The 17,500-nt window shown below is 48.5% G+C and overlaps 2 protein-coding genes across 2 annotated transcripts in view; both read right to left on the bottom strand.

Moving 5' to 3' along the window:
• wdr47a (WD repeat domain 47a) overlaps positions 1-4,719 on the bottom strand; it is a 13,622-nt gene extending 8,903 nt beyond the window's left edge. Inside the window, exons 1-7 of the mRNA XM_030363503.1 lie at positions 4,537-4,719; positions 3,241-3,410; positions 2,675-2,758; positions 2,273-2,357; positions 1,307-1,438; positions 730-906; positions 1-242 (exon numbers count right to left, since the gene is read on the bottom strand). The exon at positions 1-242 is cut by the window's left edge and continues 273 nt beyond it. Of these exons, the coding sequence (XP_030219363.1) occupies positions 1-242; positions 730-906; positions 1,307-1,438; positions 2,273-2,357; positions 2,675-2,758; positions 3,241-3,398 (878 nt within the window). The 5' untranslated portion in view covers positions 3,399-3,410; positions 4,537-4,719. The remainder of the gene's footprint in view (positions 243-729; positions 907-1,306; positions 1,439-2,272; positions 2,358-2,674; positions 2,759-3,240; positions 3,411-4,536) is intronic.
• A 360-nt stretch (positions 4,720-5,079) lies between these two features.
• Positions 5,080-17,500, bottom strand: part of camsap2b (calmodulin regulated spectrin-associated protein family, member 2b) — a 35,962-nt gene continuing 23,541 nt past the window's right edge. The window contains 15 exon segments of the mRNA XM_030363789.1: positions 5,080-7,201; positions 7,379-7,497; positions 7,693-7,750; positions 7,752-7,809; positions 8,622-8,687; positions 10,018-10,117; positions 10,206-10,420; positions 10,789-10,925; positions 11,120-11,837; positions 12,866-13,043; positions 15,054-15,291; positions 15,586-15,726; positions 16,061-16,348; positions 16,350-16,803; positions 16,952-17,239. Coding sequence (XP_030219649.1) covers positions 6,902-7,201; positions 7,379-7,497; positions 7,693-7,750; positions 7,752-7,809; positions 8,622-8,687; positions 10,018-10,117; positions 10,206-10,420; positions 10,789-10,925; positions 11,120-11,837; positions 12,866-13,043; positions 15,054-15,291; positions 15,586-15,726; positions 16,061-16,348; positions 16,350-16,803; positions 16,952-17,239 — 3,358 coding nt within the window. The 3' untranslated portion in view covers positions 5,080-6,901.

Raw genomic sequence — 17,500 nt, 5'->3', positions numbered from 1 at the left:
GGGGACAGCTTGCTGATGAGCGGCGTCAGCAGGTCGGCGTAGCCCGTCTTGGCGGGCTTGGACACGCGGTCCACGTGGATGTTGAGCTGCTTCTGCTCGAAGGCGCAGGAGAAGACGCCGGCCGACAGGTTCTGCATCCAGGAGAGCAGCGACAGGTCCAGGTCGTCGCAGCCGTTGCCGCACAGCATGTCCACGCCCAGGAGCACCTCGCCCTCCGTGATCTCCTCGCCGGTGGCCTTGCTCTGCGACGCGGGGGGGGGGGGGGGGGGGGGGGGGGGACGACAGAGAGACAGAGTCAAGGGAGCGACGGGCGGTGTGCACCGATTGGTTATGTTAAGTCACACCCCTTTTTTTAAGGAGGGATTCCTCGGGTGATGGGGGCCGAGATCTACAGGGGGGCAATGTTTTGGTGTGTCTGTCTATGGTCCAGCTGAGGTGCAACGTCATGTTTCAATAGTTAAGAACTCATAACCTTTAATACCCTGTTAAATCAACCTGAAAATGTACTTTTATTTGGTTTTCCATTTGTTTCATTGTTAACTTATTTGTTCCTTCTCCCGGTTATTGCAGTTTTGCACCATAAGCGCTGCATCAAGATTATTCTTCACGAAGAACATATTCTGTTACTCAAGCTTAAGCGCTCCAAGAATTCCCAGCATTTTATGCTGAGCAGCATTTATTATTTCTAGATCTCAAGGGGCTTTGAAGAGGTCCTTTCGGGTTCCCTACCTGGCAGAACTCCACGCAGCACTCGTACAGGACTCCCTTGAGGAGCAGCTGGAAGAGGCGGTTCCCGCTGGCCTTGAACCCGGCCTCGCTCAGCTTCCTGTCAGCGGGGATGAACTCTGCCACCATGTTGCAGGCCTCCTCGAAGCAGTGCACCCGCGCGGTGCTGGGGTTCCAGTCCTGAGAGGACACACGGGACTCATCAGCACACACTGTTGTTGTTTCATGGGATCCTGACCTGAACTGTTTTTATAATATCAAACTAAAACATAATCCGGGCGGCCAAGGGATAACTCTCCTCTTTATCTTCGCCGAGTGGTATTGTATTGTGATCCACATGGAATGATATAATAACACACAACATTAAAGTCTGGATAAACAGTAACATATCACCTCAACTGTATGCCAACATAAGATTTTGTAGATCATAGTTTACGAGACACTTTGTGTTGCGTGTGTGTGTGCATAAGACCCAATATGTCAATATAGTATAGCCATACATGCTTTGATATCATCAGGGTTTGTCTACTGCACTGTTTATAGCAAACATCAGTCCCACAACAGCAGGCCAGCAGCTGACCTTGAACTCTGCGTGGTTGGTGAGCCGCGGCAGGGTCAGCAGCAGACACAGTTTGCTGTAGTCGTCCTTACAGGGGCAGAACTCCTCCAGGGTGTGGAGACACTTGACGGCCTCCTGCATGGTGAACTCCAACTGAAGCGCACAAACACGACTTTAAGATTGACCATCGACAGAGTCTGAAGTCCAACTGGAACAAAAGTCCAGTTACAGTAACATAGTCAGGTTAAAGTGCTACAGTGGTAGAACAAAGAGCAGTGAGTAGTGAATCCAGATGACTGGGGTTTTATTTTAATCTTTTGCTGCTGATGTAAACACTGGCTGGGATATTTTTAACCACACCTACCACACAGACTCACTCTTCTCATGTTCTGACACTGAATGGTTGGAATGGAGTGGACACTGGACTCTGGACTATATAAAGCCATTGTATCTTTAATATGACTAAATGCATGCAGTGTTTAGAAAGAAGAACGTCCAACTTGTTGGAAATCATGCTATGTATTTTATTTTTTTAAAGTGTATAACAATGGTAATTTGAACTGTGTATTGGCACAGAATACATTTATTTTCTACAATAAATTCTAAATGTCTGCCTGCATAAAGATTTGAATTGTAATTGATGAGCTGTTTGATGAGCTGTATGGGCTGTACTGCACTAGTGTAACATGCTAGTACTGCACTAGTGTAACATGTTAGTACTGCACCAGTGTAACATGTTAGTACTGCACTAGTGTAACATGCTAGTACTGCACTAGTGTAACATGCTAGTACTGCACTAGTGTAACATGCTAGTACTAATCTAGTGTAACATGCTAGTACTGCTCTAGTGTAACATGTTAGTACTGCACTAGTGTAACATGCTAGTACTAATCTAGTGTAACATGCTAGTACTGCTCTAGTGTAACATGCTAGTACTGCTCTAGTGTAACATGCTGATGTTCTGCGTGAGAGGGAGAGCTGACTCACGTGCTGCGGCTCGTCCTCGGCCGACATGGCGTTGTTCACACACAGAGCCTCCAAGAACTTCTGCTTCAGCACGATGTAGCGGAACCTGATGCACCAGAAAAGATGATGAGACCCAAATACTGACTGGCACTGGTGCTACCCCACTGCAGAGCACTACTCAAATGAAAAGGTATTCAGCACTTAGTTTGTAACAATGAATGCATTATTAACACTAGGCACCAACAGTTCAGACATTTATAAGGGTATAGAATTATAATTCTAGGAATTAGGATAAGCATTTCTTCTGGGATAGTGTTCAGTATCTCCGAAAAACTATTATTCATTTATTTTTAATAATTCAAAACATCCTGTAACATTATACATCCACAGTGTCATAAGAGAAGGAGAATCAAACTCATTCACCTTTTTCCATCAAACTTTTCCATGCACTCTAATGGCTGAATGAACTGCAGCACCTCGTCCCACTGGCCATCAAGAACCAGTTGCCTGAAACACACACACAGACACACACACACACACACACACGCAAACGCACACATGCATGCAAACACACATGCAAACAAGCCCCAACAGTCACACACACACATTGATTAGCAAACATTCAAAATCTATGACTAAACGTTCAACAACTTGGATGAAAGACCAAAAGGAAAGGGGTTTTGTACATTATCTTCCAGCTATACCAGAGGTCAAAGTGCCTCAAATTAATCTGACGAGGAGCACCAATTCAAATCTGCAGGGTGGCATTAAACTGTTGTTTATGATAGAAAAAGTGTCAAATGCCATCGAAAACTAATCATAGGGATGCGTGTTCTGCGATTATTGTTGTTTCCTTTATCTGTATCCATCTGTCCTTTCATTCGCTCTGAATGAATCTACGATGACATAACATAGAAATGATCCGTACTCCAGCGCACAAAGGAAGGGGGGGTTTGTTGTTGATTCTGGATTGTATTTCTTCTTTCTACCTGAGGAAGAGCATGTCATCAGAGTACAGTCCGTTGATGACGCCACTCTCCTTCTCCAGGGCCAGCATGCTGATGTGTAACTTCCGGGAGTTGAGGAAGTCCAGGATCACCTTGATGATCTCCACCTCCTTCACGTTGATGGTTTCTTCCGCTGTCATGATGACGACGGGCTGCCCAAGATAGGACACCAAATCAAAAAGCGAAACTCATAACTCCAAAGGTTGTTTGCTATGTATATGTTATCATTTACTCGAATAAATGACTACTCAATTATATGTGGGGATCATAACAAAGATTCATTATGCAATGAAATGATTCAGATTAAATAAATAATATATATATTCTAGCTACTGATAGTGGCTATTCATCTAAACAGATCTAATGTTATGTGTGTATTTTTGCCGCCATTTGATACAAACTGATTTAGACCTATCAAAATAAATTTGACTTAAAAATATATGTAAAATAAAGATAATGCTACCCTAAAACCACTAAAACAATGGCAGGCATTACCAGAATTCAGTGTGCGACTGAAACAGATTTCTGGTGATAATTACATACAAAAATTGTGGTTATCATCTCAACAAAAACAGTAATAAGCTCTCTCTTTGTGACCAGAATATCATAAGCAAAAAATGCAGTATGTTATTCAGATATAGATCAACTAATCACAGAAAACCAAACATGGGATACTCTTTGTTTATTATATCAGTGTATAGACCGAGCATATGCTGAACTACAGGGTAATAAGTTGTCCATGAAGGAGAGCAACAGACTGCAACGTAACTGGGAGGAATGTACCTTCGTGAGGTAACGTTAGGCAACGTTAGACTACGAAAACAAGGCTGCCCTCAACAGCATTTAGGTCTTCTAACACTAATTTCCTTGGCTTGGTTTCAGTTATTACACTGTCAAAACAACATAGCTACCCAGCGGTTGATGTATTCATTATGGTGAGATAATGCAGGAGGGTGCATTGCTTCAGATTGATTAGCCTAGCTAAGCTAATAACACTGTCACTGATGCACAAGTCCCTATAAGAAGCTTATCTACTTGTTACATAGCGAATTAAGCGGAAACCTTCAAATAAATCCATCAAAACAAGGAGAAGTTCTTAAACGATTAAAACTAAATGTCCTGAACTGTTGCGACGAAAGGGCCATGCACACTGAACAGAAGAAGCCAGGCCAAGAAGCATTGAAGACGGGCATCCTCCGCTAGCCGGTCGGGCGGGGTGGGGACTGACAGCTTTCCCCATGTCGTACGCGGTTGGAAATAAGGGCGATTAATGCTTACCTCTTTCTAAAAATGCATGAGACGAAAACAAGAGCGTACTGGGCTGTTGACGCCAAACGCCGTGACGATGGTATAGTTCGGGGTTGTCAGAGTACGTCTGCTGCTGCGTTGGTGGCTCTCCTCTCCTCTCTGTCCGCCTCGGCTGCTCCTACTCGATGTTTGCCTTCTGCTGCTGCTGTGGCGCGGGGCCGTCCCTCCACCCAGCCCGCCGGTTGTCAAGAGAACAGCCCTAGTCAACCAATCAACAGAGGGCTCCCCCTCAACCTGAGCCCCCTGGATAACTTTCCCTTTGAATTTAGAAAATGTATCTGAAGATCTGACCTTCATGTTTGCTTATTGTAATGATGAAAGTGTCATCAAAATGGCATTGTGCCTGTGTGTGTGTGTGTGTGTGTGTGTGTGTGTGTGTGTGTGTGTGTGTGTGTGTGTGTGTGTGTGTGTGTGTGTGTGTGTGTGTGTGTGTGTGTGTGTGTGTACGTGCGTGTGCCTTTATGCAGACATTTAAGTATAACTAAACAGAAAATAATGAATTAGACACAAGGATGACAGTTGATAGTTGGCAATTTAATAGCTCAAATTAATAGAAAATAACAAGGTCCATAAACGTCTTGATGAATTAAAAACAAAATGAAATCAGGTTGGAAAAATAGTAAGACTTTAAACTCCTCGAATCCGATCACTCTGTGCTGCTGAAGTTATCACTCTAGAGCACGAATTAGGACTTCACACCAGGTCCTTTTTTTCCAAGCTACACGCTGAACACTGTTCTGTTTCCTTTACAATTGTGCTGACAAAACCCTCCAACGGTAAATGCAGCTTACAAAAAATACTTTCATATGACAAAATATATATGTACAGTGTAAACACATAATACATGGATATATGCAAAAAGGAAAATTAACATGTAACGATGCACAAATAAAACCAACTGCATGTCGGTGTTACAGGGTGAGGAATATGGTTAGAAGGTTCAGTGAGCAATTAGGTCAACTATGTTGGATCATCTACTGCTATTATTGTTGCTAACGATCTGGTATATACACGTTTGATTTAGGTTTAGGTTGTGAATTTCAATGTATTTAGGGGGGCTTTATCCACAGCAAAGTGACTAATTTAATGCCCAGAATGCAACGTGATTAGAATTGTATTAACTCTCCATAGATTGCACAGATTAAGGACACAGTGGAGGGGTGTCTATAATAATCACAATTGTGTTATCAACACTGGTGAACGATCACACTGCTTTTTCAGTACGACAAAAGGCCCTATGATACATTATATATGCTAAGGATGAACGATTAAAGCTACTCAAAAGGTGACTAATCAGTCATTCATTTTGAATGAAATATCAATTATGTACAAGCATATTGAACTCATAAACATTACGTTCATTGTGTTACTCAGATAAAAACAACATCCCCAAAATGCCTCGTGTCAGACAGTCAAAGCATTATTGTGAAATGAAATAAATTAAACAAGTCGGTTGTAGGTGCTTTCCAGAGTAAGTTTCATGATAAAACACTAAATGATTTCATCCTCATCATCATAATCATTCTCATCATCATCATCATCATCATCATACACTCAATGGAAAGTTACGGCAATTCAACAACTTGAGGTATTTCCCTCAATCTTGGCACTTCACTATTCATACACATTTAGACCATTCCATTCACCTTGTACAATGCATTCTAAGTGCTAATACAAAAAAAAGTTGTTCTCTCACATTCTCTCTCTTTCGTTAAAACTCCCAAACCATTTCCTCCTGGAAATGGTGGAGAAGATGTTTGAGTGAGGGGAGGGGAGAGGGAAAAACGCTCACATCACAACAGAGTCTGCGACAGGCATGTACACCGCCACCCACCAGACTTTACCCCGCAGGCTTCTCCGTTAGAGACACACAACAAGCATAAGGCCACACATGATCAACTCAGAATAACCAAACTGCCTCTAACTGAGGAGTGACATTCAGTGCTTCAGCGGTACTACAAGGTAAGGCAAAGGTCCATCGCCTCTTCTTTACTTTCGTTTTTTTGGCACAGAAGAACATGGATACACATGCCAACACAAGTATACACACACACACGCACACACACACACACACACACACACACAGACAGACACACACACATACAGTACACCGCCCTCATTGAAAAGTCTTAGTTGTCCCACTCGGTTCTGTTTACTGCGATGCCCTTTTGTTGAAGCTCTCCGTCCTACATTCCAGTTGCCAAGTCAACAACCACTTGGCCCTTGGATGAAAAAGATATTTACACCAAGCCCCCATTCATATGGGTAATCCTGATGATCGAGAGATGTCTTTGTCGTGTGCGTGCGTCTGTGTGTGTGTGTGTTCAGTCCTGCGCTACTTGGGCTGCAGTTTTTTGGGGGTGCTCTGCTTCTTGGTCTGCCACAGGTGGCTGGCGATGGTGACGGCGTCCACGCTGGCCGACATGGTCTTGGCCGGGATGTGGCTGAACTGCTTCCTGTCAGAGTTGTACTTGTACAGGCCCTCCACCATCTTGGTGGTGATGCTCTTGGGGCCGATGCCGGCCAGCTTGGTCATCTCCTCCGACTCGGGGCAGTAGGTGTACACCGACCTGAACTGACACCCCGCGTCGCGGAACAACACCAGGAAGTTGTTGGCCTCCGACTTCTCCATTTCCTGCAGAAGTTGGACAACGGATATAGAATGGAACATGTGTATGAGGATGAGAAGGGGGTTTGTCACCAGCGGCGGACTAATGGTTTGATTTCCTACCATACTTACAAAGTCAATATGTTTGTCAAATAGAGCATATTATAGACTCAAACATGAACCAAGAAAAATACCAAAACTCACATCCAGTATCTTGTTCTTCTGTCCTTCGTTGACCTTGCCCGCCAGGCAGCAGTGAGCCAGGGCGTTCTGTATGATGTGTTTGTTTGATTTGGCACTTGGTTCCTTGTACAACTTGGGTCCTGTGGGGGAAACACAGTGCATCTGCCTTAGAAAACAACTACACTTAACTTAAACTATCCATACGCTATATAAATCTGCTCTAGTCTTAGGAACAAGGTCCTTTGTGCTGTGATAAACAGCACAAAAAAAAATAAAATGTATTGTACGATTCCTAATTCCCTGGGTTTGGGATGGAGCAGTGGCTCCCTGTGTACCTGTGTACTCTGTGTTGGAGGGTGTGGAGGAGGTGGTGGACTCAATCTCCCAGTCCTTTCTCTCCGTTGCGGCTTCCAGCTGACGGACAGGAAGAAAAGCCCCCCGCGGAGTCGGGCCTGGATGGACGTCACAACAAACACAGGCATTACATGTCGGAATGCAAACAACCGAAAATATATATTTTTTAATAAGAAAACAACAACAACAAACACAACAAACACAACAAACCAAAAAAACAAGGGTCAAAAAAAGGCAGAGCAGACATGCAGACGATATCAGTGGCACGAGACAACGAAGACCAGCGAACACATATAGCAGCAGAGAGAGCGGCAGCCAAACCGGGTCATACACTGTGCACTGCGCTCTCAGCCGGGCCTGTTCTCTCTCACTGTACACAGCCAGCCTTAGCGCAGTAAAGCGTGGAGACATAATCAGACGTGTTCAGCAAAGCGTGGACCGAAAGCCCTTATAGCGAGGCCAGATTGAGAGGCATGGGAGGCAGACTGCAGAAGTCCTGGAAGGAGGCACACACAACCATAGGGCTGGAAGCATCGGGGGAAGCCGGCGCGGGAGGGAATGATGCACGCAGCAGCCAGAGAGAGCAGCACTACAGAGGGCAAGGGTTACTTTCTATTCATCAAGAGCAAAGGAGCAGTGGAAGCAGCATAGGCAATGGCGTGGCAGGTTTTGAGAGCAGCACAATGAACTGTCAACCTTTGATCCATCTGTTTCATTTCACACACATCACTTGTGTGAGGGCTGTTATGACTGCTGTTGTCTGCTGCCGGTGACACATAGTATCAAGAGAATGGACGGCGTGGTGGAGAGATGGAGTAAAGCTCTGCTAGGTGTGGATGGAGCTGCTTCTCTTGTGAACGGTCTAGGCGGGTAACGGCCGGTTTGACTAGTTCTGTTGTGCCTTACTAACCTTCCCTTTCTTTCTTTGGGAGAGCTAAGAAAGAACGATATATGACAGGAAGCTACTTTATTGCCTCTGAGGGGTTGCGTGCAAAACAAGAGGTAGAGGATTAGACAGTGTGGGATATCAGATGGTAACACACACGTCGCTTGCAAGGGAGGACAATGAAAAATGACTGTCAGGTTATGGGATGGGTTATTGCTGTACTAGTTCAACTGTGGTATATTTCATTGGAACAACAATGAAAGGAACAGTTGCATATATTATCACCGGCAGTTGAAGATTATACAATGTTGCTTGATTATAGTGACATTGTCGACAATAGAAAGAGGGTCATTTCAGTACGATATAGTTTCCTATATGAACAAACAAATAGCACAGGGATGACCAGAGACGGTAGGAGGGATGTTTGAATGAGGAAGGATCATTAGAAAAGGGCACTGTTGCTTGATTATTTAGTTTCGACATACATTACTCAAGCAACCTAAACACGCAACTAAATGCTTAAAGCTCCAGTGTAGGATTTAGTAGCAACTAGCGCTGAGGTGTCAGATTGCAACCAACTGAATTCACCCCTGTCACCCCTCCCTTTACAACCACTATAGTGGCCTGTACTGGCCTCTATGTCTAAAATATTTTTTGTTGCTAAAAAAGTGTACATTCTAATCCACCATGGTTGATTTTTGATGTCTCTATCCGGCAAAAAAAATCCCTTTAACCATCACAATTAGGTTTGTCACCATGGTCACAAGTCATGTTGAAGGACAAGGCAGAACTAGATAAATACTACTTAATAGCCTATTAACACATAGTCCTCTTATTGTATCAAAAGTGGTGGATAATACATTCATAGACGTGTAATTATCACTATATGTTATATGCATTCGCCATTAATCTTGATAGCAGGCGGCACTACAAGCAAATGTTTATTTGCTCTGCAGCGTGTGACATAGATTGCTTTTGATAACATGACAGTGTGCGTTTAGTTTTGGATACAGTTTAGTTTCGGGTACAAACTTTCTCAGAAAGAGTGATAGCCTACTTTAACCGAACAGGGAATCAACCCCAAAAAGTCTCCAGAACATGGATGCATTAAATAATGCACACCCACTTCATATTAATAAGAATCCCCCTTATTTGCAAACTGTCATTTGCTAGAGTATTTTACACTCGGATTAAAAAGTGTTAAAACTCTAAACATGTAGGATATTTTGTAGGAAGGACGGAGCATGCTTGTCTTCACAGGCACAGTGAAGTGGTCTTTGATGTCCGCGTTCGATAGAGGCTTAAGCTTCTTGGGGAACTTATCCAATTCTACGAACCTCACCTTTAATGTATTATTCCGTTGGGGCTTATTCACATTTTACTCGTTTACAGGAGAAACAAAATTACAATTATTGTTTACCTGGGAGTTTTCCTGTTGTCTGATTGGTTGCTTTCATTGTCACCGAGGTTCAGGGAGGCCAGGGAGACACTGGATACGGAATACCCACGAGGACGCACCCCTACAACCACAACACCAAGGGTCAGGATGGCTGAGTGTGTTTGTGCTATTGCTAGTGTTGTGCAACAGGCGTGCATGTGGCTGCTCACCTGCTGCCCTGACTGGGGGCTTGGGCGACTCCACAACGTCCCGGTGGATGGATTTAGGGCGGGGCTTTTTCTTCAGGCTTCCTGAGCGGGGCTTGATGACGTCGTTCATGTCGTCCATCAGCTTGAGCTGTTTCCTCCTCAAGTACTCGTTCTTGATGTAATCCCTCCTCGCTTTCTCGTCGTCCTTCTTCTGCAGCTCCTCCTCCGCCCTCAACCTAAGACACGGATTACCCCTTTAGTTTGAAGGATGTTTTCTTCCGCCACTCGGGAGGGCTTGTGGCGGGAGAGGAGTGGGGTGGGGAGGAGAGGAGGAGGAGAGGTAGAAGATGAGAGGATAGGGGAGAAGGAGAAAGAGAGAAGAGGTCATGAGAGAGGAGGAGAGGGAGAAGATGAGAGGGGAGGGGAGACGAGAGGATGTGAGGAGAGGAGGATAGAAGGAAATAAAGGGAGTACAGGAGAGGGAAGTAGAAGAGGAGAGGGGAGAAGGGGAAAACGAGAAGAGGTGAGGAGAGGAGAGGAGAGAGAGAGAAGATGAGAGGTGAAGGGAGAGGAGAGGAGGAGAGGTAACAGAGAGCAGACTGACCTTGCAGCCTCCTTCTTCTCCTCCTGTTCCTGTTCCTGCTGTACTTTCTTCTCCTGCGCCTCCTTCTCCCTCCTCAGCCTCTTCTCCAGCAGAGCTTCTCTCTTGGCTGCCATGTCCTCTTGACCTTTGGCATCATCCTGGTTGTGGGGGTGGGTGGTGTGTGTGTTGTTATGTTATATGTTAATGAAATTGGCGAATCAATAAGTATCAGACAACAACTCAATAAACATCCCAAACAGCAGCAACAACCCGCAGCCAACAGCATCAAAAATGGATAAATCGAATTTCACAAATTGTGTATAAATGAAGCCTAGGTGCAGCCCAGACGCACCTTAAAGAAGAAGCCACAGCACATCTTCTGGTCATCTCCGTAGGCATCCCTCCCCGCACCTCCATCCAACGCTGCCTCTTCCTCTGTGTCGTCCTTCTGGAACAGGGGCACCTCCCTCAGGTCTCTCCTGCCCGGGTCGCTCTGCTCCGCCGTCCCCTGCCGCCGGCCGTGCCCCTGGTGGTCCGCCCCCGGCTGGCTCCGCACCTCCGACGAGATCACCCCCTCGGTCGCCTTCCCCGCCGCCGCCACCTCCCGCCGCTCCCCGGGGTCGGGCTCGGCGTCGGCTCCTTTGGCGGGAGGCCGGAGAGCGCCCGCACTCTGCCTCGGCCCCTCCTCCGGGTGCCTGTCCCTCTGCTGGGGGTCCAGGGGGTCCTGGGGGTCCAGGCTGTCGAGGGCCAGGGGGCCCTCGTCGTGACCCAGGTAGGCGAAGGAGCTGGTCTGGGTCTGGCTGGGGCTGAAGCGCCGCAGCCGGGGCAGGCTGTCCACCGAGGTGGGGGTGTTGAGCATGCGGCTGAAGGGCGTGACCTTCAGGTCGTTGGGCCGCGGGGTGCGGGGCGTCCTGGCGTGGAAGGAGGCCGGGCGGCGCTTGAGCCCGGCGGGGGAGCGGTGCGGGGCGCGGGGCGACCCCGACGAGGACAGGATGGGAGACAGTGACCCCACGGAGCCACGGCCCGACCCCCGGCCCACCACGCTGCTGCTGCGCAGCTCTCTGAGCTGTCTGTTGGGGGAGGAGGAGGAGGAAGAGGAGGAGGAGGAGGAGGAGGAGGAGGAGGAGGAGAAGGAGGAGGAGGAGGAAGAGGAGGAGGAGGAGAAGGAGGAAGAGGAGGAGGAGGAGGAGGAGGAGGAAGAGGAGGAGGAGGAGGAGGAGGAGGAAGAAGAGGAGGAGGAGGAGGAGGAGGAGGAAGAGGAGGAGGAGGAGGAGGAGGAAGAGGAGGAGGAGGAGGAAGAGGAGGAGGAGGAGGAGGAAGAGGAGGAGGAGGAGGAGGAGGAGGAGGAGAAGGAGGAGGAGGAGGAGGAGGAGGAGGAGGAGGAGGAGGGGGAGGAGAAGGAGGAGGAGGAGGAGGGAGGAGGAGGAAGAAAAGGAGGAGGAGGAAGAGGAGGAGGAGGAGAAGGAGGAGGAGGAGGAGGAGGAGGAGGAAGAGGAGGATGAGGAGGAGGAGGAGGAGGAGGAGAAGGAGGAGGAGGAGAAGGAGGAGGAGGAAGAAAAGGAGGAGGAGGAAGAGGAGGAGGAGGAGAAGGAGGAGGAGGAGGAGGAGGAAGAGGAAGAGGAACACGTCTTACTATTGGAATGCACCAATCTAATCCATGTGGCTCAGGAGGTAGAGCGGGTTGGCTGGTCACCAGAAGGTTGTCGATTGTGGAGGTGTCCCTCAGCAAGACCCCTCACCGTGACTGCTCCTGACGGGCTGGCTGTAGCCATGCATGGCCGACGCCGCCGTCGGTGGGATGAGGTGAATGTGTGTATGAATGGCTGAATGTGAGGCGATATTGTGAAGCCCTTTCAGTGGCAACTGGTTAGAAAAGTGCAATATAAATGCAGTCCATTTACCGTGCACCATTTACCATGTGTTTAAATATCAGCCAGGCTCAAATGTACTCCTGTTGACCTTGCGTTGGTGTCGATGTTTCATCATAACCAATGACATAAGTACATCATTCATTTAACAAAATCATTTGTAAATCCAATAGCAGTGAATCGGCAGTGTAGCGTGTGGGTCTGTCCCTGACTCCCCCTCAGCCTGGTACCTGTGTGGGGAGGGGGCCGGAGGCGGGATGACCCAGGCCTGCTGCTCCCTCATGGACATGATGGTCTCCTGCTGCTGGGCCAGACGCTGCATCTCCGTCTGCAGGAAGCCCAGCGACGTGTTCAGCCTCTCGATGGAGCGCGTGTACTCCGTGATGTCGATCTCCCCAGAACCCACGCCTGGGAGAGCAGGGGAAACATCAACCAATCAATCCTTCAGTGCATTAAATGGGTAAGGGATCCAGCACTTCACCTCCTGGCCAGCAGGGGGGTTCAATTTATGAACAATCTCCAGTCAACCTCATGTTAGCTTTTTGGTTACGTTTGTTTTGGTATTTAACTCTTGTCCTTTTCATTGCTCAGTCAACCTGGCCTTTTTGTTGCTCGGTCTTCACAAGCCTCCTGGAGTTAAGTTTGTTTAGTTTATTTAGTATATTGTCTGCAACAAGGTAAAAAGGCAATTGTATCAATGAGGAGAGTTGCATTGTACTTAGCCTCAAGCAACCAAGAGGATGCTCGCATTATGGCCTCTTTGTCGCTTAATAAAACTAAGCTCTTGTCTGATTGTATTTAATGATGATAAACTCACAAATGTACACCTGGAATGCCCTATATTCATCAATAGGGTAATCTGTAAGCAATTAGCCCTTGCAGCTACAATAGCATTATATTATAGCATCACACTAGTTTATATTCACAGTCCCAGGCAAGGTACACATCTAACATAATTAAAGGAGTCTCTGTATGTATGTATGTACAGTATGTCTGTCTGTCCTTCGAGTTTTCTCCTTCTCCTCTTTCCTCTTCTTGTTTCCTCTCCTCTACACCCCTTATTTCCTTCTATCCTCCTCTCCTCTCCTGTCCTTCGAATACAGTATGTCTGTCATCCGATCTCACACTTGGCAGGTTAATTACAGAGGCCCCAAGGAACCGCAGTGTTTAGTTTGAGGGGGTTTGGATGAGCGGTTCTAGAGAAAGCTGCAACCTCGACCCGTTCCGAAGAGGCAGGGAAGTTGCAGTGTCTCTGTATGTCTGTCTGGCTTTCCTTCGATTTTCTTGACAACCGTTCATTTAATCGATTTCACAATTGGCGGGTGTGTTGTTCATGAGCGAGGGAAGTGCAGGTTGAGTTTGTTGTTTGGATGAGCGGTTTTTGAAGAAAATACAGAAGGGCAAGACAGGCACATTTTTAACAGGCACTGCACTTCAGACAAAAAACAAAATACACATACACAGCGGTAATGTTTGCTGCTCTGTGATTTTGTACAGATTATATAATTGAGAAACTTTTAAAAGTAATTTTCGAGTTGTTTTTCTATTTTTGTTATTGACTTTTTGCCTCTTTCTTGTTTTCACTACTACCAGTAAACAGCCTTTTTGTGTCTGCATGTATCTCTGCACGTGTGTTCCGCACGCATCAAACTTAAAAACTTTAAGGGAACCTACCATCTTCACAGGGGGACTTTAAGGGGACCTACCGTCTTCACAGGGGGACTTTAAGGGGACCTACCGTCTTCACGGGGGGACTCTAAGGGGACCTACCGTCTTCACAGGGTGACTTTAAGGGGACCTAGGGGACTTTAAGGGGACCTACCGTCTTCACAGGGGGACTTTAATGGGACCTACCGTCTTCACAGGGGGACTTTAATGGGACCTACCGTCTTCACAGGGGGACTTTAATGGGACCTACCGTCTTCACAGGGGGACTTTAAGGGGACCTACCGTCTTCACAGGGGGACTTTAAGGGGACCTACCGTCTTCACAGGGGGACTTTAAGGGGACCTACCGTCTTCACAGGGGGACTCTAAGTGGACCTACCGTCTTCACAGGGGGACTCTAAGGGGACCTACCGTCTTCACAGGGGGACTTTAAGGGGACCTACCGTCTTCACAGGGGGACTCTAAGGGGACCTACCGTCTTCACAGGGGGACTCTAAGGGGACCTACCATCTTCACAGGGGGACTCTAAGGGGACCTACCGTCTTCACAGGGGGACTTTAAGGGGACCTAGGGGACTTTAAGGGGACCTATCGTCTTCACAGGGGGACTTTAAGGGGACCTACCGTCTTCACAGGGGGACTCTAAGGGGACCTACCGTCTTCACAGGGGGACTTTAAGGGGACCTACCGTCTTCACAGGGGGACTTTAAGGGGACCTACCGTCTTCACAGGGGGACTCTAAGGGGACCTACCGTCTTCACAGGGGGACTTTGGCGCTGCTCCGTCGGGCTTGCACCTCTCTGCCCGGCCCAGGCTGGCGAGCTCGCTGGGCTCCCTGGGAGCGGGCTCTGGCTCTGGCTCTGCTTCCGCTGCTGCTGCCGACTCCGTGCTGTGACTGCTGACCGGGGAGGTGATGCCTTTCCTCCGCACCACGTTGAGGAAGGCTGTTCTGCCCATCCTCTGGCGGTGGCGCGTGAAAGCTGCCTCCACCTTTTTAAAGTAAAAGAAGCTCTGATTTATAAATGCTATTCATCCCATCTTTTATTCACCCATGCATCCAATTTTTTCTTCAATTCGTCGATACATATGTCGTTTGATTCATTAATTGATTTATCCATTAAATCAACCATTCTGCACATCACGCATTTATCCAGCCATTTATGAATTTATATAATCACCCAAATTATTCAATGTATCCATAGATAAATTGATCCAGTCTTCCTTTATTAATCTATTCATCCATCCACTCATCCATCCATCTCTGCTGGCCATGCCCTGCCTTACCTTCTTCTTCTGGGCCTCTATGGCCCGGCGTTTCTCCTCCAGCTTCATCTTGAGGTGCACCATCTCTGAGGCCAGCAGGTGGGTGGGGTCCCTGGGTGAGGGCGTGTTTGGAGAGCTGATGGGCAGCGGGGGACCAGCGCTCTGCAGAGGAAGCACAAGTTTAATCGTTCTTTAAATTCAGACGGACCAGTTATTCTCTTAAATATGAATTTCTACAGATACTTTATGTGAAAACTGTAAAACCCGAAGGTATTGTACTGCATTAAAAATATTGAAAACTTCGCATATATATACACATAGAGTATGCAGGCAGGGCAAACATGAAATATCCATAATTATAAAGTTGCTCGTGAAAATGCTGCGTTTTTCCCCATATTGAAAACGAACAACGCGGTAATCCCTGTGTTATCATAAATAGTGAAAGTGTGCCAGGACACAGCTGGGAGGGCGGTTCCGGCCGGTGGTGGCTCCTCACCTCGAGGGACAGGGCTCTGGCGGGCCGCGGGTAGGACAGGTTGAGCTCGGAGCTCTCTGGCGTGGTCCCCCCGCTGCTCCTCCCTTCCAGCTTCCTGAACTTCTGCTCGGCGAAGCTGGTCATGCGGACCAGCCCCGACCCGCCGGTGGAGGAGGAGACGGGGCTGACGGTGTGGGACCTGGGCAGCGTGGACCCCGCCCGCGGCCGGAGGGGGCTGCTCCGCTCAGCCCCCTCCCCTCTCTCCCCTACGGGGTGGGCGTCGTCGGCGGGCCCGCCCCTAGCACCCCCTCCTCCTCCGTCTCCTCCTCCCCCCCCCCACAGACCTGTCCTGCCTGTTGGGCAGTGGGCAGGAGCGGGTGGTGGCCTCGTAGTCTGGGTCGATGTCTGAGTAGTCCCTCAGGGAGGAGGAGTCCTCGTCCAGGCTCTGGATGTCCTCCGTCCTCACGTGGATGCCCGTGTCCACCTCGTCCGTGGACAGGGAGCTGGGCTCGCGCTCGGCCTTGGCGGGAGAGCCCGGGTCTTGGCCCAGGCCGGGGGGCCCCTGGCGGTCGGGGGCCTCCCCCCCGTGGAGGAAGAAGCCGTTGTCCGGGGCCCCGAGGCCCAGGCTGGCGTGGGGCCGCTCGTTGTCGTGGATGATCTTCAGGGCCTCCTCGATGCTGGGGGGCGTGGTGGGGCTGATGCGGCCGCCGTGGTTGCCGTGGTTACCGTGGTGGGGGCCGTCCGGGATCCCGCCGTTGGAATACCTGGAGTGAAGGGATGGTGTCCATGTGTCAACACATTGGATAAATAAAATCAAATAAAAGAACAGCGAGGATATCTTTCAGAAACGATGGCTTCTGTTTCATCGAAATAAACACTCCCACATTTGGTGTTCCACAAAGACTCCTGTACCTGCTTTGGTTCTTGATCGAGAACGTGTTGTTCCGCCCCAGGGGCTTCTGGGAGCCGTAGTCCTCCTCCTCCTCGGCGATGTGTCTGCTGTCCTTCTGTCCGTTCACAGCGACGGGCACGAGGGACTGGTGGCGCCTCAGGCCAACGCCGCGCGTTGCATAGTGAACTTTGAACCCCAGACCGTCGGAGCTGGCCGAACGGGTCATGCCTCCGCGGTGGGAGGAGCCTTCCCCGGACAGCCCTGATAGGTCGCCGTCCAGCGGGATCTCAAAGGAAATCCCGCGTGATCTGAAATAGGAAGATAAATGACAGTTCATTATCGGTGAGGGCCGCAGTAGCTCAGGGGGTAGAGCGGGCCGACTGGAAACCCGAAGACTGCTAGTTTGATCCCCGGCTCCTCGAAGTGTCGAGGTGTCCTTTAGCAAGGTTCCTGACGAGCTCACTGTCGCCGTGCGCGGTTGACTCCGCCGTCGGTGTGTCAATGAATGGATTGGAAGTCGCTTTGGATATAACCTTCAGTAAAATGACCTAAATGTGACCCTTCTTTGG

The sequence above is a fragment of the Gadus morhua genome, chromosome 8, assembly GCF_902167405.1.
Source record: "Gadus morhua chromosome 8, gadMor3.0, whole genome shotgun sequence".
Classification (NCBI taxonomy): Eukaryota; Metazoa; Chordata; class Actinopteri; order Gadiformes; family Gadidae; genus Gadus; species Gadus morhua.
The sequence above is the reverse complement of the archived record's forward strand: the minus strand, read 5'-3'. Positions and strand labels throughout refer to the sequence as shown.